General features: G+C 29.2%; 2 protein-coding genes across 3 annotated transcripts; one reads left to right on the top strand and one right to left on the bottom strand.

Moving 5' to 3' along the window:
• Positions 1-12,004: 12,004 nt before the first annotated feature.
• LOC130806758 (GDSL esterase/lipase At4g10955-like) lies at positions 12,005-15,451 on the bottom strand. Of its 2 annotated transcripts, none has more exons than XM_057671960.1 (3): positions 15,322-15,451; positions 14,735-14,861; positions 12,005-13,381 (listed from the first exon to the last, which is right to left on the bottom strand). In XM_057671960.1, the coding sequence occupies exons 2-3, from the start codon at positions 14,830-14,832 to the stop codon at positions 12,391-12,393; spliced, it is 1,089 nt and encodes a 362-aa protein (XP_057527943.1). In that variant the 5' UTR covers positions 14,833-14,861; positions 15,322-15,451; the 3' UTR covers positions 12,005-12,390. The 2 variants fall into 2 exon arrangements, with proteins under 2 accessions (XP_057527943.1, XP_057527944.1); XM_057671961.1 differs by having other exon boundaries at positions 14,735-14,858.
• A 2,626-nt stretch (positions 15,452-18,077) lies between these two features.
• LOC130806865 (uncharacterized) lies at positions 18,078-22,935 on the top strand. The gene is made up of 7 exons (XM_057672092.1): positions 18,078-18,220; positions 19,704-19,847; positions 20,667-20,747; positions 20,946-20,993; positions 21,384-21,464; positions 21,779-21,832; positions 22,447-22,935. Exons 2-7 carry the CDS (start codon positions 19,731-19,733, stop codon positions 22,660-22,662), a joined length of 597 nt encoding a protein of 198 aa, XP_057528075.1. The 5' UTR covers positions 18,078-18,220; positions 19,704-19,730; the 3' UTR covers positions 22,663-22,935.
• The last annotated feature ends 151 nt before the right edge of the window (positions 22,936-23,086 follow it).

Raw genomic sequence — 23,086 nt, 5'->3', positions numbered from 1 at the left:
AACAAATAAAATAATAATTATTACAAATTACAATACTTTGATAGTTAATAGGTTTTTCAATTATTTTTCATTGTAAAATAAACTAAAATTATTAAGAACATCTAATTTTAAATTTATATAATAACAAGATTTTGAATTCAATTTTTATTTAGTGTTTTTTTTTCCTTCAACGTATCCTAAATCTAATTGCTTTATACTCGTTTTGATTGTGTAACTCATATTCTTGAAGATATGCATAAACTCGTAAATATTTAAGATGGCTTTACATTGTGGAACCTTAATCAAGTAATTTTGAGCATTAATTATGCCGCATAAGGCAGGAATTAGGTAGGGGTTTTTCTTTTTCTTGAAAGAAGCGGACATACCATACCTGGTACTCTCAAAGAGGGAGTAAAGAGACCCCCCAAGTAATACCTAGGTCCAATAGGAGTTGAACCCCAAATCTTCTGCTTTATATGCAGATGCTCTATCCATTGAGCCACAAGCACACTCCTCTAAACGTATGAATTTCTACCACTTTATATTTTAGTTTGCCATAGTGACTTTGCACTCTATTTTTTATTGGAAGTAGTCCTAGTGGCTTTATTTTATTCTCATTCATGAATTGATATCCTTTCTCCATCTTAACACTCATCAATGTTTTTTTTACTTTTTATTTTATTTAACAATTAAATTTCTCTTTACATTAAATTTCACCAAATTTGTATAAAATTATAGGGACATAGAGATAATCAAAACACTTAGTTGAAAAGAGTTTCACTATAGCTAATTTTGCAACATCTATGTAAAAATCCTTTTGTGTTAATTAAACGATATTCAATCTACTATTCTGCCTTGAACTTATTTTGTCTGTCTCCACATCTCTAGTTCAATATCAACTTCATCTCTTTCTTTGTTAGCAAAACAATGTTATGCACCACAAAAATCTTCCTTATACATTACCAGAAATATATTTTTAGTGAGATATATTTAGTAATATTTAATTTAAATGTCATTATTTTAAATTTTTAATGATATATATAGTGAATTTAGTGACATTTATTAGACCCTTTAGCAGCATAATAAAAAATCATATTAAAGCTTTTCGCAACATAAAATCTAGTAATATTTCTCGTAAATATCACTATAGACTATAATAATTAACAATTATATATATTATTAAAGACCAAATAAAATATCATTCAATTCTATGTCGTAAAAAATTAATTTTATCCTACTAAATATAAGTCTTATTTCCTATTAGAGACTACAACAAAGTAAAAACAACTCAAAGCATATCAACCTTAATTTTACCAATATTAATTAAAAAATTAGTCGCTCATGAATGTTCAAACATCTTTTTGTGCTTTTTATACATACATTTGTGTGTACAAATAAGTTATGGACATACTTTTTTCTATAGCCCACCAAATTACTCCTTGATATTTTATCAATGCTTTTAAAATCAATAACAAACTATGTACAATCATTTTATATACCATGTAGATGTTGTACTCCATTAACAAAATGGCTGACTTAATGGATAGAATATTTGCATATAAGATATTAATTTAAGGTTCGATCCTTATCAAACACAAGTATTAATTTAGGGGTTTCTTCCTTTTAAAAGTACTGAATATGATTTATCCGCCTCTTTAAAAAAAATCCAACCTAAAACCTATGCAAAATACTGAAATTATCCTTTAGTTTAGCTTATGTTGTACTCCAATAGTTGCCACATTATAGCTACTCAAATTTATTTTCAAAATAAGTACATCTTCTCATAAAGTGATTTTTCACCTTTTCTCATAAGTTCAAATACTTTAGCTCATTAGCTTATTAATATGTTCTTCTATATGTGGTCTCAAACATTTTTAGGGTTTGAGATGAAAACTAGAAATTAAAATGGCCCCAATTATACTCTCTTAGTACCTAACAATTAATATTAATTTTTATTTTAGACTATCTATCTCATTTTACTTCATTTTCTTATTTGAATTTAGACCCTATTACATTCTTATAAGCTCGTTTATATATTTAAACTCTTTTTTAATATCATTCACGTCAGTAATTTTTTCTTTTCATTTAATATCATATTCATTACATTAAAAGGTAAATTATAACAACTTTTTATACCCTATTAAATTTTTTTTTTCTCTATGTAATTCTAGAGAGACAAAAGAGAGTTTAAATACGAATCGTAATGCTAACATACTCCTGGTAGTTGAATTTTCCTATGAGGTGACAGAATCCGAATCTAGGGTTTATTATAATAATAAAAAAAGTAGTAAAAATATTAGATATTACAACCACTTGAATGTTAAATTTAAGCTAATGACTGGATTATGAAGCTAAACAACACTAATTATCAATTTTACTAACTAAAAGACGTGCATAACCAAATAAAATATGTAACTGTCGGTGGAGTTTATCAACAATTTCTTACAAATTACAATTTTGGCAAATTAGTATCCACTTAATGGAACGTTTTATCATGCATTAAATGTAGATTGATCAAATTGAGTAATGCCTTCAAGCTTAAGGTATAAATAATAGGAGTATATAATTATATAGTTTTGAGGTTAGACAATTTTTTAAAATTATTTAGATAAGGTTTTGAGTATATTTAACATGTTTTATCGTACAGGACATCATAAAATTTGAGGGTCTCAACATATATTAAATTACGTAGTACAAATTTAGCGTCTAAAGAAAAAAAATATTAGAAAAATATCATAATTTTTAAAATTACACAGGACCTTAAAAAAATTTTCAATTTTTACTCCGTCCCTGCAAGAGTGCAACCATTCCTAACATACTTCATGTTATGATATCATCCTTTAAACATAATCAATACAACTTTAGCTTAAGTGTGGATGTGAACCACGTAATTCTTGTATTTTAGATGTTTAATGCTTCGTTTATTAAACTAATCATCATTTACTTGCATATTTACTTAGTTCATTAATTACAGCATAAACTCTCTTTCTTCTCAACTTTTCTATTTGTATTTGACGATTCTGCAACGGTAGATGTTGCACCATCTCTTTGATTATACCAAAGCCTAGAACCAAATGTAAAACCATATTAATTAAGAGGTATAAGTTGGGATGAATCTAGAAGATAAAAGTTACCGAAATAAAAAATATATGAAATAAAATTAATATTAGAAAGTTGTTGTCATGAATACTTAAACCTCTAACTTCAAGCAATATTAAATTTTTTTCATATCATTGAACCACTATTTTTGTACTCTATTGGGCATACTACTAGCATATAATCCAAACTTTGAAGGGTCAAATTTTTAATAAATAGATTGTGAGGTCAGCCCTAAAGAGCTACTCTTGTGAGAGACTGAGACGACCTCAAATAAGGAGTTCATATTCTCATAATATACTTTATGTTAGATGAGTTATTCAATCCACGTATAAGGCACGTCTCTCGATAATACTGTCTCACACAACATATATTTGATATGGATTTTTTGATAAACTATAATTGTACATAAATCATGTTCTTATTTTACTAAACAAATCAACCAAAATCAGTGCTATTCAAATTTGAAGAGTAAAATTATTATTATTATTATTATTTTGGTTAATTTGTTGATTAATCCCACCGTTTCATATCCTGCTTATAGAAGTACTAGCTAAGTTTCTTGAATTGTAAGGAAAAAAAAGATTTGCTATATAATTACTTTACTTTGGGCACATAGAAATCATTGTGCATGAAAAGTGATGAGTTGAGGTTTAGATTATTGTAATGTTGGACATTGAATGGAGGTGTGGTGAATTTATAAATGATTTGATTCGTAATTTTCACTTTTGACTTTTGATTTTTGATTTTTAGTTAATAAACGGCAAAATATATTTGGTAGTTGGCTTTTAAGCCACTATAAAACAAACTTTTAAGTCAAATTTAAAACACAAATTATTGTGTGAGATGGTCTTTTCGAAAGACACATTAGATATATGAGCTAAATAACTTAATTAATACAATTAAAAAGAAAATAAGAATATTGACTTCTTGTTTTAAGGTTGTCTCATTGAGAGATGGTCTCTTACTAAAATAAATGATTTATTATTGAACCTAACTCAATTTTATCTCGATAAATGTCTATATAAGTTCATCTCAAAGTGACTAGTAGATTTGATGAATTGTTAATAACTCGATCTATCATCAACCCTATATAGTCAAGGATTAAGCTGACCCAAACTTAATTTTATTCAACTCAAATTTAATTTCAACTTGAGAAAACTTGACCAAAATTCATTTTGAATCTAAAATGATACTTCAAAAGACATAATTAAGCGGATGTGAATAAAAATCCGACTATCTAATTTATAGCCCTAAGTGAAAAGTTAGGTTAAACTTGATTAATCTGTTGAGTCGATCCAAACATGACATTTTTCTAAATCCTAAGGATAACAGACTAAAGGAAAAATTATTGAAAATAATTTTTATTTTATTTTACTATAATAATTTCACGTATTGATTAACTATAAATAATTCAAAATTTTAAGGGTGTTTAACTTTGGTTAAAGTAAGGTAACCTACTTCCAGTTTGATAAAAAAAATAAAAAATATTAAAAAAGAAAAATCATATATTTTAATGAATTTCAAATGGATTGAACTGCAAATAATTAATCATGATTCATAAGAGGATTGATTATTCATACCACCAAATTGCAAATGATTATTTATAAAGTTAGAATTATTATAAAAAAATTAATAAAAAATTGAATTATTCATAGTAATTTTTCCTAGACATATTTCTTATATTATACTAGTAATTTTATGATGAAAGACAAAATAACATGCCAATTGGTTTATAAATATACAATTAATACTAGTTATTTTCATTTTAAATTTCTTTTATACAATTTTTTTTTGATTTGGGGTAGGCTAGCCCTATAGGCAGAGGAAATTAAATTTTTTGTAGGTGGTGATAATTGAATCTTTAACGGTCCGTCTGGTAGGTGGTAATAAACGGTGGTAATAAAATTGTGACACTAAATATGTTTTGTACTCTATTATAAATATATGCTCATTTAAACATTAACATAATAAAAATAATGTTAAATCCATTATGACTTGTTGGAATTTATGATTTCATTTGGAAATAAAAAATTAGCCCAAATCAATTGTTTAGCAAATAAAAAAATTTCAAATTTAGATTTTGACCAACTTAATCATTATTTTAAAACTAGTTCTATCTGAGAATTTGAAAATGATTATACAAGCCTTGTTATTATCAAATTCTAAACAAAACAAAGGATAACCAGGTCTTGTTGTCTCGGTGAAAGCAAGACCGACTTTCCTTATCTGAGTTCTTTGGTTCGATTCTCACTTGATTTTTTTTTTTAATTTATCGTATAATAAAAGAAAAAAAAAAGCAAAATACTAGTTATTCTCCCCTCTCTCTCCTAAAATTTTAGTTTCTTTCACCTCCATTAACATGAACTTTAAAATTGAAAATCTTTATCTAAAATTGAAAATTTAATTAATAATTTTCATGATTCAATGTAAAAAAACGTAAAATATAATGTGGACTGTATTTTGTCATTGTTAATCACAAATAATCATAACATGGCTCCCATGTGATACATTATCCAAGACTATGAAAGCCATTAGTCATGGTTTTCCTTTATTTATCTTTTTTTTTTGTTCTTTTATTTAGGCATAATTATTGACCATTCATTTATATATATACTTATAGTTTCGATTAAAGGCTATGTTCAACAATAAGTGGATAACTGATAGTGAAATTACTGGTTTGATGTTTTTGTTGAGATGTATGATAAAATTTGAATATTTTAAAGGCAAGAATAAAGGGTCAATTTCCAAATAATTAAATTATAATGTTTGACTAATGTAGAATTTATTTGAAAATAAAAAATTTTATTTTATTCAAATTTAAAAATTATAAATGACTACTATATATTTAGAATTTGTAAATTTTTATATTTGACCAATTTTACACTGTTATTGGATATCTATAGAATTGATCCAATTCCATATTTTAAAATTCAAGATTTGCTAAACATAGTATTTGAACCAATTCAGCATTTGAAAATAAATTCTAAGTTGCCAAACATACTACTCTCTTCGTTCTTTTTTGTTTGTCCACATTAAGAGAGAGAAATTTAAATTAAAATTTTAAAGTATATATTGAAGATAAAACATATCTATGTGAGATCTTGTTAGATTTTTCTTGATGTAAAATTTTTTAATATATAATTTTTATAATTTTTTATGATGTATACTTCAAGATATTATAGCTTAAAATTTGCTAAAAATACGTGTAAAAGGTAAAATAGACAAATAAAAAGGAACAAAGGGAGTATAAATAGTAAACTACTTAAATCATTGTATTTTTTCTTCATATTATTGTTGATTAACAATTATACTGATTGTGCGATTTAGGTTACACTTTTGCAAAACGCAAAATACTAATCGTATAGATCTCATTAACATCATTCTAATCAATTTATTTCAGTCCCTTTTTTCACCAAGTAATTTTATTAAAAAATTTTAAAAAATGTAATTTCATTTATAGATTTAATATATAACAGCATGGACAAAAGATTAAAAAGTATGTGGATCTTTTTATAGTATATATTGTACTATAATTCTATTTTGTGATTCCAAGACTACAATATTTGTGATCATCTCATTCACAAACATAATTTTTTATTTTATATTTTATTTAATTTTTTGTTTTTTTTTTTTTACTTTTAAACATATTTCACTTTAAAAGTTTACAATGCCTACAAGATCTGTTTTGTCATTAATATGAAGATTAATAAATTTTATGATGTTATTTTCGATCTTTAATGTAATTTATTTTAATGAAAATATTTTTAGAATGGACAAATTTTTAAAAATTACTCCTAAAATTTGAAATATAGATTGTCGTAAAGGATAAGAAAGGAAAAAGAATGTTTGTTGAAGTAATTATTGGAATGAGTTTGTTTGATGGAACACCATATTTGAACAGCCACCAAGAAAAGGTAGGGTCGAGGGCCACTACTAGAGGTTGAATAGGCCCGTTAACTGTGACCAAAAGTCTAACCCAAAACCGTCATAAAGCGGTTTCATTATAAGACGTGTTTTAAATATATGTTAAATAACTCTGTTAATACATATTATGAGAAATAAACTCCTTTTGAGATGTTGTCTTCTCACTAACTCATTGTGAGAGACTATCTTCTCACCAAGAGATCTTCTCACAAAAAGTAGCTAAAAGTCGAATGTAAATTCTTGTATGAAACGATCTCAACAAGAGATGTTTTCTACATGTAGATTGAATAGTCCAACTAATGTAAATTATTAATATATATACTCTTTTTTAGAGGTCGTCTCACCAAAAACAGTCGGTCTCCGGAAAAAACTTACTTTATATTTTTCTTTTTGGGCCTTTAAATCAGCCCAACTAAAGATAATCTCTCAAATAAATCGTTTCCCAAAAGAATTTGTACACCAAAAAACAATCTCCCATGATTAACATTCGAAACATCACAAATGACTTAAACAAAATTTGAGAAGGATAAAACAAATTTTCAAAAAATTGAACATAATAAAACAACTTTCAATTTTAATCCAAAACTAAGTATAAAATTCTCAAACCTGAGGTTTGGGGCTGTTCGCAGTTACTAACTGCAAACAACTGTTTGACCAGTTTTGACTTGTTCGCAGATAGTAACTGCGAACAACCCTTTTATTTTATTTTTTTTCCTAATTATTGAGTTGTTATTTGTTGTATTTGCATTAGAGACATTAGAATAAGTAATTACAAGTCAATGTATGTTTCAGGCGAAATGATTCATCACTAAAACTCCGAACATTTGTAAGTCAAAGCTTGAAGGCTATGATAAAGTAAATATATATATATATATATATATATATATATATATATATATATATATATATATATATATATATATATATATATATATATATATATATATATATATATATACAACAAAATATATACAAATGTTTGAAATATACAACTAAATAAACATATATATATATATATATATATATATATATATATATATATATATATATATATATATATATATATATACAACAAAATATATACAAATGTTTGAAATATACAACTAAATAAACATATACATATATATATATATATATATATATATATATATATATATATATATATATATATATATATATATTCGATCCAAATACACAAAAGCGAAACGTTAACGCTCACGACCCTCATCTACCCTATTCAACTGAGTTGGTCTCCTACGCCTCCTACGGTAATTATTCCTATTATGTAATTATGTATCATACATTTGTGTTGTAAGTTTAACATTATTATATATGATATAGAGTATCATACTAGTATAATATATATATTACTATCTGCCATACGATAGCTACCTTAATGGATGGATCTTTAGCAACACAATTTCTAATGACATTGTTAATGACAGAAGATGTCAAGTGAACGTGTCCAGCCAAAACAGTGTCACTGCCCAAAACACAAGACCCATGCTTACCCTTATACGTAACAATACGCCATGAAGATAAATATGAGTCAAACGTAGCCCTAAGTCTCCACGAACAGCCCCGCAACTTCAAGGTAAGGAAAGTTTGGTTTGAGGTCTCCGTTCTATACTCTACATTTCTACGAATATGATAGACTCTGATAGCTTCCAACAACGCTTTCTTGCTATCAAAAATCATACCCTTTTCCAACTCTCCGTTTTCGGTGTAAGTTGTATCACAAGCCCAAGTCCTCCATGAGTTGTCCTCCTCATACTCGTCTTGAGGTGGACATAGGGCATAAGGTGTAGGAGGAATGTTTGTAGGAATGTTGCCTAGAGTCATGTCATTTACTAGCGCATCCTCATTGACATCCAAATCGTCCTCAGAAGGATCATCAATGAGCTCATTACTCTCATTTCCATCATCCCAAGGTCCCATCTCAGCAGTTTCTCCTAAGTCAACCATTGAATCAATTGGAACTTGATTCGTAGTTGAGAAAAAGTACAAGATGGGGAAGAAACGAAGAAATTTACAGTTTCCTGAGTTAATATAGGCATAGGGGTAGGAGTAGGATTAGAAACAACTGCATTCCCTAATGGTACTTCTTCTACGTATAATTCCAAAAGTGGAATTTGGGTGGACTTTGAATGCTCCCACATAGCATCTATAGCCTCATCATCCTCAATAGAAAAGGCAAGCAATTCTCCACTCATGTCATATTTAAAGCTTATATTTACGGTACTTCAGTGGGGTCCAATCTAATTTTAGAACATATAAAATGTTTAAACTGGTTCAAATCCACGTTCGAGTTGCATGCAAACAACCTACGTCTTCCCCCAACATAATAAACTTTGCCACTACTTTCTCGAATAGAACCATTCCAAAAACATACTATAGTGACGCGAAATGATGCCATTTTCTACATTAATACAAACAAAATCAACATCATCATCAACTTCATGCCCATACAAGTACATTATATTCATTTGATTATAATCTTTTTTGGTTTAAAAATTATTAAAGTCCATAATGTAACTAAGTTCATACATATATAATACACATAAAATCCAAATAATAAATCAATTAATAAGTTCATAAATGATATTTCTAATACCAACATCAACATCAACATTTCTAATAATATTATCAACATTGAATTCAACTAATTCAATAAGCTCATCAACAACAATACTTCAAAAAACAACATAAAGCTATAAAAACAATTAAAGATTACCTTGAATAGTTATAGATAATTAAGAAGAGTCTTGATTTAAGAACTAGTAACCTACATTCGAAAAAATAAGCAAATTTGATTAAAACCCTAAAACACTACATATATACTAAAAAAACGCAAACAAGTTTACCTTTGAGCAAGCTAGACTATCACAGACTAATTTTGAAGTGTCAAATTGAAAGAGGAATGCAAGAATTGATGGATTGAATCTATGGTTTTAGAGGGAGAATGTCGATTGATAAGGTAGGGTTTTGAGAATTGGGGAAAATGAGAAAATAGGAAGCTGATCTGCATATTTGTGGAGCATTATGTTCGTAGTTAGTAACTGCAAACAGGTCAAAATTGGTCAAAGGGCTGTTCGCAGTCAGCTATTTGACCTGTTTTGACCTGTCGCAGTTAATAACTGCGAACAGCCCCAAATCTCAAATTTGAGAATTTCACGCTTAGTTTTAAAATAAAGTTGAAAGTTATATTATTTTATTTATTTTTTTTGATAAATTGGTTTAGACATTTCAAATTTTGTGACTTAAATGACGTACTTCATCTCATTTTCATAATCTGACCGGCCCAAATTCTCATACCCACCCCCAAAAAATATGTGGCAAAAACTTAAATAAATACGGCCCTAACAAGGTCCACTATCTTACTCTTAGAAGTTGGAATGTGAACAAGTGCTTTATAATTTATCTTATTCTTTATGCTTATGAAATGGCCCATGCAATGAGTTGTTATGTTTGTATAGAAGTGGGGTAGTAGATTACTAGTATCATGGAGAATCATTTCTAGTTCACAACAACTAGAACTCTCAAACGCATTCATTGTAGCCAGTGTAATCCGTTCAAAAGTATTATAATTAGCTGGCCTGTTGATTCACCTGTGCAGTTTGGGAAAATTTGAAAAAAGTAAGATAAATAAACAACTTAATTCCAAAAATAAGGTTCGTGAAAACTTATTTCCCAAAATAAGCGTCCGTACATCCAAGCCTAGCCTCGGGATAAGTCGCTGTTAGTAACAGCGAAAGAGGAAAAAAAAAAGAAAAATAAAAACCCCAAAGTCACTGTTAGTAACAGCGAATGAGGAAAAAAAAAATTAAAACCCCAAAGTCGCTGTTAGTAACAGCGACTTTAAGGTTAACTAATAACTTCTTAATCTCGTAGGTTGGAATGAGGAAGTAACTGAGAACTGAAAACTTAAACATTAAGTCGCTGTTACTAACAGCGACTTTGGGGTTTTTATTTTTCTTTTTTTTTTTTCCTCTTTCGCTGTTACTAACAGCGACTTATCCAAACCAGTGGTTTGGATGTACGGACGCTTATTTTGAGAAATAAGTTTTCACGAATCTTATTTTAGGACATAAGTCGTTAAAATGTCTTATTTTTTTCAAATCTTGGGCTACTGCACAGGGCCTTAACATTTCTTATAGATAAAGGGGCATGTATACAATAACATTAGTATGCAAATAGATATAAACACGTTGACTCGTGGTAATAAAGTGGATTTTGAGCTAAGATGGTTATGTGTTCGATTTCTAAGACCTACAAATAATAGTGTTGTGAGTGTTATTTGTACAGTTACTTTTATTTTAATTTAATTTATATTTTATTTTGAGATAATTTTTTTAAGATCATTCTCACTCCCTCTTTAATATTAAAGACCCATTTACATTTTCATATTTTTTACAATATTTCAATACTGCAAGATGTATCTAATTGTGCATAATTATAAATTATAAAAAATTAATATTAATAATACTACTTACATTAAGACGAATTAAACAAGATCCCACTAGACTATGTTTTAACTAATAGATTAAAAATAAAAATAAAAATAAAAATTAAGAGGAACTATATAAAATATTCAAATTTAAATGGGACATTAATGCTGAATTAGTTGAACTATTAATTTATATGTCGTTGAATTTAAGAATTTGGTGATCTAATCAACACTTTTGATACTAATTTGTGATTTAGATTAATTTATAAACATCTCATTATACTATATTTTTGTTATCAATAATTTAATTACCCAAAAATTATAATCTGTTATTACAGTTTAGTTTTACAACAAATATATCGACTGAATAATGAAATTTACACATTTATTGAAATTAATAGTTACTTAAAATTCCATAAATATAAGCTTAAGGGCCCATTTTATATATTTTGTACAGGGCCTCTCTTTTCTTCGAGACGACCCTAATGATTAGGTCAGGAGAAAGATAAAATACGACAACTCAAAGACAATTCGGCCAAAGAACTCTCAAAAGCATACTCAAATACTAAATACTCTTATCATACTTTATCTAAAAAAATAGGTCACAATAATCAGCTAGAGGATAAAAAAATAAAAAATCACAGAACTAATACCATAAATAGCCCAATGAATTCCTTTCTACAATCGCAATTGATCCAACATAAACAAATAAGATACTGCGTGCCAAGAAAAAAAACAAAAGAGCAAGCAAATCACAACTCTTTCTTGCATAGTTAATAATTACCAGGGCAAACCCACGATCGATCTTAGTATAGAATGGGTCGAACACTTATCTATGCATATGCAGAACCGCACCAATTCAATTGTCATTATTCCGAATTATATCCTACACTACTCAATATTAATAGAGTTTTTAATCAAATACCCGAGCCTAGATTATGTCACCTATATTGGTAAAGTTTAGGATGCCAATATGGATGAGGGTCCCACCATTGATGAATACCATGAGCTACCTTTACATCTTGTTCCTTCACAACCATATTCTTGACAACAAATGCTGAAGGGATTAGATGTAATGCCTCCCCATCTCTCCCTAATACACCTGATATCAAACCCACAACAGAATCCTTTGTTGCAATCCTTTCAATTCCTCCTACACCCCATCCTTCCATCTTCTCTCGATGCTCGAAATACCCGATATACTCGCAACAAATCGGATCTTTTGGGTTCACAAACAAGTATGGGATCCAGGATCCAAGTACCCTAAACGGGTCATAATGCATAGTACTATTAACATCATTTTTTGTGCCCTTTAGAGCAAGGGAAAGACCAGCTGTTACAACACTAGTAGCAATCCGGGCACCCGTTTTTAAATACGGGTATTTGAGTTTTTCAATCGGGGCAGAAACATATGGTGGGTTGAATAGATAAGTTTCTATAAAACACCCTTTTTTAGCCATGTCTTTACCAGCTTGTAATGCAATAGATGCTCCTAGTGAGTGTCCTGTTAACCATACATTTGTGGGTCCAGATTTGGCTATTATGGATTGAATTGCTTGAAACCCGATTTGGTATCGAGTATTTCGGGTTAACCCATTTAGGGCTAATTGGATATCCAAATAGAGGTCTCGTTTTCGAGTGTCGGGTTTGATGAGAGTTCCTCTAAAGGCAATGACATAGTTAGGAGGTAGATGTTGGGATGGTAAGGAGTGGGGGTAAGTAGGGTTGTAAGGTTTGTATTGATAGATGGCTCCAAATGTGGAGGAATCAACTCGGTCTACAAGGATTTGAATGCATTGGAAATGGAAAAAATGCCACCAAATTGGGGCTAATGCTTTGTGTTGTGTTCTGTTTTGTTGTCTGTCTCTTTCAAGAATGTATACTCCTTGTACTAAACTTGCTGCAATTGATCTTCTATGATCTGGTATTCTCCTGCAACAACACTTGAATTGAGCATTATACATATTATATAGGGGTAACTCTTGTGAGAGATTGTTTTTCGTTGAGATGATCTCATAACAAGGAGTCTGTATATATGCTAATGATTTGTATTAGCTGGACTGTTAATCTGTGCATGGTGAGACCGTCTCTTACAAGAATTTGTGATTTTATAGTTTATAAAAGAAATTCTTTGCTTTTATCTCGATTTTGAGGAATGATTAGAAGTGCAAAATATAGGATATCTTAAAGAGGGGGGAGTTTCAAAAGACGTCTCTTCTGTTGAAATTTGAAAATAAAATTAGTATCGATGATGTAGCCTGCAATCAAACATAGGTTTGATGTTCTCTTTTATTTCTAATTTCTTTGTACAATGTAATGTTACCTACATATTGTGTGAGGAGTATAAATTCTTCCATGCTTTGAAGCAAATCAAATAGTGCTTGATCACTTGAACTCACATTCTAAAACAAATACATATACTCTTACTCAAAATACATTTCCCAATGTTCTCTACAACATACAATGTAAAAATCACTTTTAGGAACTTAAATAGCAATAGCTAAGCTACATCTATATTCTCAATACTATAAAGTTTTTTCATAAAAAAATTAGAGTCATTAAAATTTTAATTTAAATGATGAATGAATTCTAGCAATCACTTTCTCTTCTTTTTTTTTCATCATCGTAAATATAATTGTGATTATTAGTCTGATGATTGAAATTTTTTTTTTCATTTTCATGAGCATGACATAAATTTTATTCTCACAACTTATAAAAAATCAATATATTTTCACCCTGTCTTAAGAATTTTCAAGGTTACTCCTAAAATAAAATGAATTTAAAATCTTAATTTACATCCAAAATTAAATTTGTAAGAGTATCTTGGTGTTCATATACTTCATTCAAAATTTTCCCACATTAAAAATTGGATTAGAAGGATAGTATTTAAATTCTGCTTCTAATTGACTAATCCAAACCCTTGCTAAATACTCCCACCGTTCTTTTTTGATCTTCCACATTACTATAACGGGTAGTTTCAAAAGTTCTTTCACTTTATAATACTTTCTATTTTTAGAAAGTTTTATCCCACTATTACCCCTTAAAACCCCCCTTTTCTTTTAATGTACCCCTTTTCTTTTATTTATAATTATTTTCTTTCTCATACTTTCAATACAATCATTATTTCACATTACTATTTAATTAAAATAATACCCACTACAACCTCATACTTCCAATACAATCATTACTTTAGACTACTATTTAATTAAAATAATACTCATTACAATCCAAAGATTCTATCTTTCTTAATATATGTGCAAAAAATGAGTGGTTAAGAATAATTACCAATCAACACATTTAAGGTGTGAAGGACCACATAAATCAAAAATTTCATTCTTTGATGGCTTTGCTCCCTTTTCCTCCTCTTTAGCATTCCCCTTCATCTTCTTCTCTTATTCAAGATAAAATTCTTCTAACATAACCACAAAATATTATAAACATTATTAACTATTATTTTTAAATTCGGACTCAGACTAGAGAACCTTTACAAGTAAAAAGAATAAGAATTAAAATTTTCGCGTACATATAAGAATAAAAGAGAAAGTCTTCAACAAAATATTAAACGAACCCAATGCAAGATTATCAAGCATAAATTAGTTGATTAAACCATCACTTAATATGTTATTTATTGTAAGATGTAATTCATGATTATTGAACATCAAAGTAAATGAAAAAACAACATTATGAATAAATGAGGTAAGAAGAAATCTCTATGAACATCAAACAAGTTAAATTAATAATGTAATTAAGCAAAGTAATGCAAGTAAATAAATCATAATCAAGCAAAGAAGTATATATAAGATTGTAAAGAGCAAATTAATGGATAATTATTATACCCATTTATTACAAGATGCCAAAGATTTGATCTTTACCTGTAATTTGAGAAAGAGAGAAGAAGGCCAAATCAAAGTGGAAAGAGTTGTTTGGGTGTTAGAAGAAATAAATCATCTCCTTGATATGTTGACCCAATTTTATGTAGTACTCCCACCTTTTTGGCTTATGTTTCATATTTTCTTTTATGGTCAAGTCATCTTAATTGTCCCATTTTTTTTTTTAATATGAATTTTTGACTTTTATGCCCTTAGTAGCTTTATCTTATTTTCAATTATACCCTCCATTACCCATACTAATTTTTCTCCCTTACATTAAAAACTCATAATACTACTCTCTTTGCTACCCTTAGGGTCCCATTTTTTACTCTCCTTAAAATCCGTAAAAAGTCAAATGAAACTCTTAAGGTGAATAGGACGGAATATTTTATAAAGTCAATGAGATTTGGCTCCATCCACCAACCTAAAAGAAACAAAAAGGAAAGGTGGGAAGGAGAGGTCTTAAAAACAGATTAGACAATTCGATTTTCACTTAATTTTGTAATGAATTTAACTTTATATCGAATTCAAAATGAATTTAAAACTATGCAAAAAGCAATATTAAAACAAAATCCTATTTTAAATGGACTCAAAAACATTTGATCTGAATCGACCCGATGACCTGAATAAATACCTCCATTCGGAAAACTTTAAGTGTCGAAAGATATTAAATCACCGAATAGGATAATGCGTAAATATCAATGTAATTTTTTAATCCATCTGGTTGCTGATACTAAATGATGATAATGAGAATAAAATATAAAGTAAATTTTAGGAGAAGTAGTATTTTTCCTATAGTTATAAAACTCATAAAAAATGTTTTTATTCGCGACTTTTCATCATCATCAAAGTTGTGATTATATGTTTATAACATTGACTAATTATTTTGGGCATGTACTACTGAATTAGTTGACTTCAACTCGTTCTCTAAATAAATGTATGTATCGAAATTGGTATGTCCTTTTTATTAATCGTTATTAGATATAAATATATGAGTTTTGATGATTATATATGAAGATGATATTTAAATCATCCGGTTTTTTTAGAGACCTCCTTTTTAAAAAACGTCTTTTAGGTTCAACCCATTAAAGTTTAATCAAACTAAAAAATAATAATGGACTCACCAAATTAAAAATGATCTTTCAAAAAGACCGTCTCTCACAAAATTTGTGTATTTAAATCTGTTAACGCTATACATAAAAGGCAAAAATGAAAAAAAATACATCAACTACAACATTACTCTCAAGTCTATTCAAAAGAGATAATTAAATAAATTATATTAATTGAACTAAAATAATACTCCATATAGCAAAATTAAAAGTCACTAAAGTATATATGATTTAATAAACTGATAATAGCCTTTTTTTTTTTTTTTTAATAATCATGCAACTTCCTGCAGGGTGCGATACAAACAACCCCATAAGACAAGGTGTGACTTTTAGTTTTTACCACATATTTAATCTTGTTTGTTATTTAGTTTCAAGGATTCTTCTACTAGTTGGGTTTGGGTAGAGACTGTTTGACAAAATATTATTATATAATATTCCTAACTTTTATTTGGTAAAATTAGTGTCCTTTTTCATGAGGTTAAGCTTCAAAGCACTAATGATAAAATCAATAATATTCTTATTATTACAACAATATTAAATAATTAAATAAAATAACTGAAAATTTTTTAATGACATTAAATTTGCCACGTGAAATAACAATTATTGGCTAAATAGAAATTACATGACACTTATATCACAATAAATTTATCATATTAAAATATTACTACTTAATAATACCTGTTCTACATCATTATTTGATACAATATTCAACATTGGACAAGTCTTCAATTAATTACTTGTCATATTATTATATTATTTATTAAACATGTAATTTTTTTTGAATGTGGGATCACCACATTAAATTTAGAAAAGTAGTTGTTTAGATGTCATTACTAGAAGCAATTTGACTATTTGTAGCTTTTTAAGAAAATGTAGTATAAAAGTAGAATTTTTAAACTATATTAATAACAAATTAAATATAAAAAAAGATATCTAAATTAAATTCTATATCAATATAAAATTACCTATATTATTGAAAATATCTTCTATTAGCACAAACTTAATGCTAATTTTGCAACATACTCGTCTTATATTTCATTTTAGGTTTATAGGGTAGGCTAAAAAAAGGGAAAGATAAAGTAAGATTTGATTTCAGAATCTTAACATAGAAAAACAATACTTAATCATATGAAGTATCATTAAAAAAAAAAAGAAATTTGTGTTTAGTTAATGTGAGATAAAAATAAAATAGAAAAATTTATTTAGAATAATTGAATATTTTATTGATTTTATTATAATAATCTCAAGTTTTGATTAACCATGAATAATTCCAATATTAGGGCCATTTACCCAAGAACTTTGCTGTCCAAATGGTGATGTGTTTTTGTAATAAAATATAAAAAAATAAAAATTAAAAATCAAAAATATTAAAAATTAAAAGTTAAAATAAAAAATTACACTTATTGATTTTTCTTATCATTTTTTTATTTTTAATTTTTTTATAATTTATTTTTGTATTTAATTTTTTTTATGGAAAATAACTTGTTACATAGATTACAGGTTAACTTGGTGCATTCTTACCCTTATAGTTAAAATTATTTATGTTTAATTAAAAAATAATATTATTATGAGAAAATTAGTAATATAAAATATTATAAGTAATTTTTCCAATAAAATGTGATATACCATGACCTAGGCTTCATGGTCTAATTTGAAAAAAAAAAAAAGAAGTTCGGCGGGCCTTTGCACCGACTTGGAGTCACCATTGGAAATTTTAACTTCACTATTTTTCATTAAAAAGAATACACAAAATTGCGATTTTTGGCGGCAGGGTAATTCTCCTCTGACTCCAGGTATCTCCATTCTTAAATTTTAATTCTTAATTTAGTCTTTAATTATGTATGATAATTGATAATTGTTAATGCATGAATCAATAAGGTTTTTGCATTGGAAAATTAAGCTATGAATCACTGAATGAATGACAAATCGACATGTTTGTTGGGTTCTGTTGATTTATGAATGCTCAGATGATAATTTTGATGTCTAATGATTTCATATTCATTGATTATTTGATTTATCAATGTTAATATATTGGGATTTCTTTTTTTTTTTTTCAAAGTTTGAATCTTTGGTTCTTATCTATTTCGCTTCATATCATTTTTATCAATGTTGTTTATTTATATGAAGCTGAGAAATTTATGAACTTGTAATTTTATTATGGTTAATTGTAGAATAAAGTTTTTATGAGTCTTGTTCTTCATAATTATCTCCAGTGTTTTCCACATCATATGGGCATTTATGGTTATGTTACACATGCATTAATTTGCTCATTGAAGCTTAATCTTTAGATTCACTTCTGCTACAAGAGATGAAATTTGAAATATTATCTTTTGGTTTGCAATCATAGGTGCAAAGTCCTAAACTTGCATATACATGCCTTATTTATGTGGAGTTGCTAATGATGAGGCGGCGGGACCTAGGATTTGAAATATGGGTTGCGAGCTTAATAAAGACGTCTTTATTCTCGTTAACAAGGAAAATATAACTTAAAAGACAACGGCACAAATAAAGTAAAACAAAAAACACCTCGAATGAAAATCTTGCAGCTTAGTGGTATTGTAGTGGGATTAATTATTCACATGTGGCAGCATGTTGCGGGTTTGAGCCCTAACTAGGTACAACTTTCTTGAATTTTTTTTTAATGGGGTTGCATATGCAACCCCTAGTGCTTAACTAGGTCCGGCATTGACATCTTTATTATATTGCCAACAAGGGTTAATTTATGTTTTTTTTACCAAAGAGTCTATTAGAAATAAGCTCTTTATTACCAAGCGTTAGGTTGCATACATTCAACCCTAAAGGAAAAAGTCATCAAATGACATTAGAGTCATGGAATATATGTATATAATAATAGAATAATGAATAATGTCCCAACTTTCAAAATTAAGGATTCTATACAATTTCACTATTGTAAAAATTAGAATTACATTTAAGGACTATCTACCTTTTTTTTGAGATTACGTGGTAGGCTTAAGAAAAGGGGCTATAAGAATCGGACTCAAGACCTTACATGAGAAAGTAATAGTGCGTGTGCGTCACAATTTTCTTCATACGCCAAAAAATAGTGCGTGACTACCGCTCTTTGATGGTAGTATTAAGAAGTGGGCAATATCAGTTCCTACAAGTTTCTGAATTTATGTTGTTGGGCATATATCAATGGAAGTAAACTGTGTTAAGTATGATTATTGATCAAATATGCGTAATTCTATAGTTTAATATCCGCCATAAATTTTCTGTTTAAGATGATTTAAACTAAAATTTCTTTCGTTGTGCTAGATCCTGGTTTTCTACCGCAAGAAGGACATGAACAATGTTAATGTGTCTGAAAGTGAACTTGGGGATACAACTGATTCTGAAGATGAATCGGAAGTTCTTTCTGACGATGAATCAGAAATCCTTTCTGACATAGATGATGCAGAGGTGTGTTGTACTACCTAATTTACTTCATTTACATGCCTTTTTTGTATTCTGAATCTGAATTATTCTTTCTATGTATAAAGGAAATGGGGACATACAAAATTACAATGTTAACAATAGAGAAAGATAGTAGAACTTATCTCTAGAATCTTTGACGTCCACTACATACTTGAGCTCATTTTGCAATGTACCTTATACTGTTGGTTTCTTTAGAAGTATTTTTTATAGGGTCATCACCAGTGTCACATGATTCGCTAATCTCTTTGCGAATCGAAAAAAGCGAGTTATGGTCGGTTTTGGTCTATTTTGGACAAATTTGAGCGAATTGCGAAGTTAAAAAGCAAATTAGCTAGCGAATCATGTGACACTGGTCATCACACATCAATATTCACTGTCATCTTTCTTGACGCAAAATTATACGCATCTTTTAATATGCCTTGCAATCTTTGGTGAAAATTACCTTAATTTAACACTGTCATGCTGTGACACTGATATTTATTGGGTTATGATGATCTCTTAACAAGCAGAACTTTTGCCGGTCTTCTGATGATTAAACTTAGGAGTTGTTTCGTATCAGAAGTGGAATTGAAATAGAAAGGGAATGCTTAAAAAGGGGTTACGGTATACTGAAGTATTATTATTATTAACACCCACTTAACGTTTTTGTTTCGTATTGCAATAATTTGTTGGGTTTAAGTGACTCTTGTATAACTAAGCTTTTTAGTTGAGCTTTGCCTTCTGCTTGTCTTGTAGTTTAATTTCGGTATGCATTATATTGTCCATCTTTGACGGCTAATGTGATCCATCGGGGAGTTTTTGTAGATTGGCGATTATATAAGTAATGAAAAAGAGAAGAATTATAAGAAAATTATTTGGAATCTGATGAATCGACAATACCTTCAGGTAATGTAATTCTCAATGCTTATGTTCATTACAATTTTTACATCAACTTTCTGTTTGATGTCCTTAAACAAAGGTAGTTATTGTTTCTATCCTAATATGGAGTGATTGTTATTCGCATGACACTTCTTTTATCTTTCTTTCCTGGTAGAAGTAACTAAATATGTTTCGATTTTTTTTTTTTTTTGTATCCATATACAGGAACAAGAAGCCAAAACTTCTGCTGTAAAAGTGACGGAATCCAAAAAGGTGAATTCTTCTAGATGTTTCTTCCTTCAATAAGGGTATGGTCTGCCGTCTTCCTTCCCTCCCCAGACCCTAAGCATATCTTTTATGGGCTGGATACTGTGATGATGATGATAACGACGATGATAACTTGTGCACTCTAGCTTTAAGGTGAATACTGTGATCTTTTGCTTAGAATGTTAGGATCACGACCATAAAAGATCCATACCCCTTTTGCAGATATCGATGTGACGTTGCTCTATATTTGGGGAATGTGGGGTTTTAATGTGAGATACGGAAGGCAGGCAGGCAGGCAGACAGGCTCTGATTATTACTCAAGGTTTTGGTGTATTGTTGATTAGGATCTCTTGTTAACTTCGTCACTGCTATTTATAATGAAAAATTGGTTTGCAGGAGTCCAGAAAGAAAAGAGAAACTGGTGCAATGAGAGCACAAACTGCCACTAAAACAGCTCGGCCAACATCACCTAAGAAGGTATGTGTGAAAATTCTAAATTTGACATAATTTTAATACTGGGTAGGCCAAGGGAAGTGGAGGACTGTGGGATGGGGCAACGAGAATTGAACCCATGATATGCAGATGCTCCAACTGAGATAAGACCCGATTATCTCCAAATGTAACATTTTATTTGTAATAAACGTACACTTGTATTTACACATTGTATTCAGTAGCATACCGGTGGTCTAAATTGTCTACTCAACTGTCTTGGTTTTTAACATGTGTTCTTTTATACATGAAAAACCTGAAAGTCAAGCTACTCCCTGATAATGCTTCTATGTGTTTTTCAGAAGCCTCACTCCAGAATCAACTATGATGCACTGTCTGAATTCCTTGAAGACCCTGTAAGTCTTGAGTTTGATAATTTCCTCTCTAATTTTAACTATTGCTTGTTGATGTTAGTTTTAAATTAGCTGTTTAAATTCTTTTTATCCAAGTTGTAACTTTCCGTTTAAAACGGATCGTAACATGAGAGACCTTAAAGTTCTTATGAAACTTGTAACATGTTTGGTTGCGCTTGATTCGTTAAGAGACATGAGTACATGAGAAATGTTGTTTTAAAATAAACCTTAGGGTGTTCGGAAAAATAGCTTATTGGCCAATTTTGGCTTGTTTTGATACAATTAGAGGGTTGGGTGGTGAAACCAGTCAATACGATTGGTAAATTAGTTGGTTGAAACATCTTATTGTTATGAATAAGTTTTTTTTGAACAAGCTGCTCATAGCAGCAGATTCAAAATCAACTGGTCAAACCAGCTAATAAAATCAGTTGGTCAAATCAGCCACTGTAATCAGATATCAGCTAACCAGCTATTATCCGTTTGCCAAACTCTCCCCTTATGTTTCCTCTTCATCCGTGGTTCTTCCTCTTTCATTTTTTGTATAATTCCCGGTTACATATGCATTTTCTTACTAATGTCCTTGATTGTAATTTCTGAACACATTACTTGATTTGCAGTTGGCTTCAAATAGTTCAAAGAGTAGGGGTGAGCCAGATTCAGAGCAGCATGTGGGAGAAAGTTCAGTTGGAACTCTAAAAGATAACAACACAGGCGATGCAACAGATGTTAACAAGGATGGAGAAAACGACTGGGAAACTTATTCCAACTATTCACATTATGACAATCAAGGAGAAGAGTACAATTACTACGTGGATGACGATGAGTTCTTTTGAGATGACTTGGTCTTTTTTCGTTGTTTAAAGAATAGATATATACCGAAACGATACAGATATGCAGCTTACTATTTGATAGGAATACAAAATGCAACCTTCTGGTATGTCCATTCTTTAAACAAGAGCGAGCGCGATTAGTTTATAGCAGTAGTTTTGCATCGCACTCATTGACGATGTTTGTTGCCATTGTACGATGGTAGTTATTGACGCTGAGCCTCTATTGTTTCGATTCTCATAATCGAAACAGATCTGTAAGAGGGCGTTTTTGCATTATACTAAGTTGCCTTCATCAACCTAACATGGATCACAAGATCAGTAATTGCTCCAAAGCTCAATATCATCAAGTTCTTTTCGAAAATTACATCCAATACAGGTGGGTTCGGTTCATGATCTAGTTCTTGACTATAGAAGATGAATGTACCAT

This window comes from Amaranthus tricolor, chromosome 2 (assembly GCF_026212465.1).
Source record: "Amaranthus tricolor cultivar Red isolate AtriRed21 chromosome 2, ASM2621246v1, whole genome shotgun sequence".
NCBI classification, from domain to species: domain Eukaryota; kingdom Viridiplantae; phylum Streptophyta; class Magnoliopsida; order Caryophyllales; family Amaranthaceae; genus Amaranthus; species Amaranthus tricolor.
Note: the sequence above shows the minus strand (reverse complement) of the source record. Positions and strands in the feature narration are given on the sequence as shown.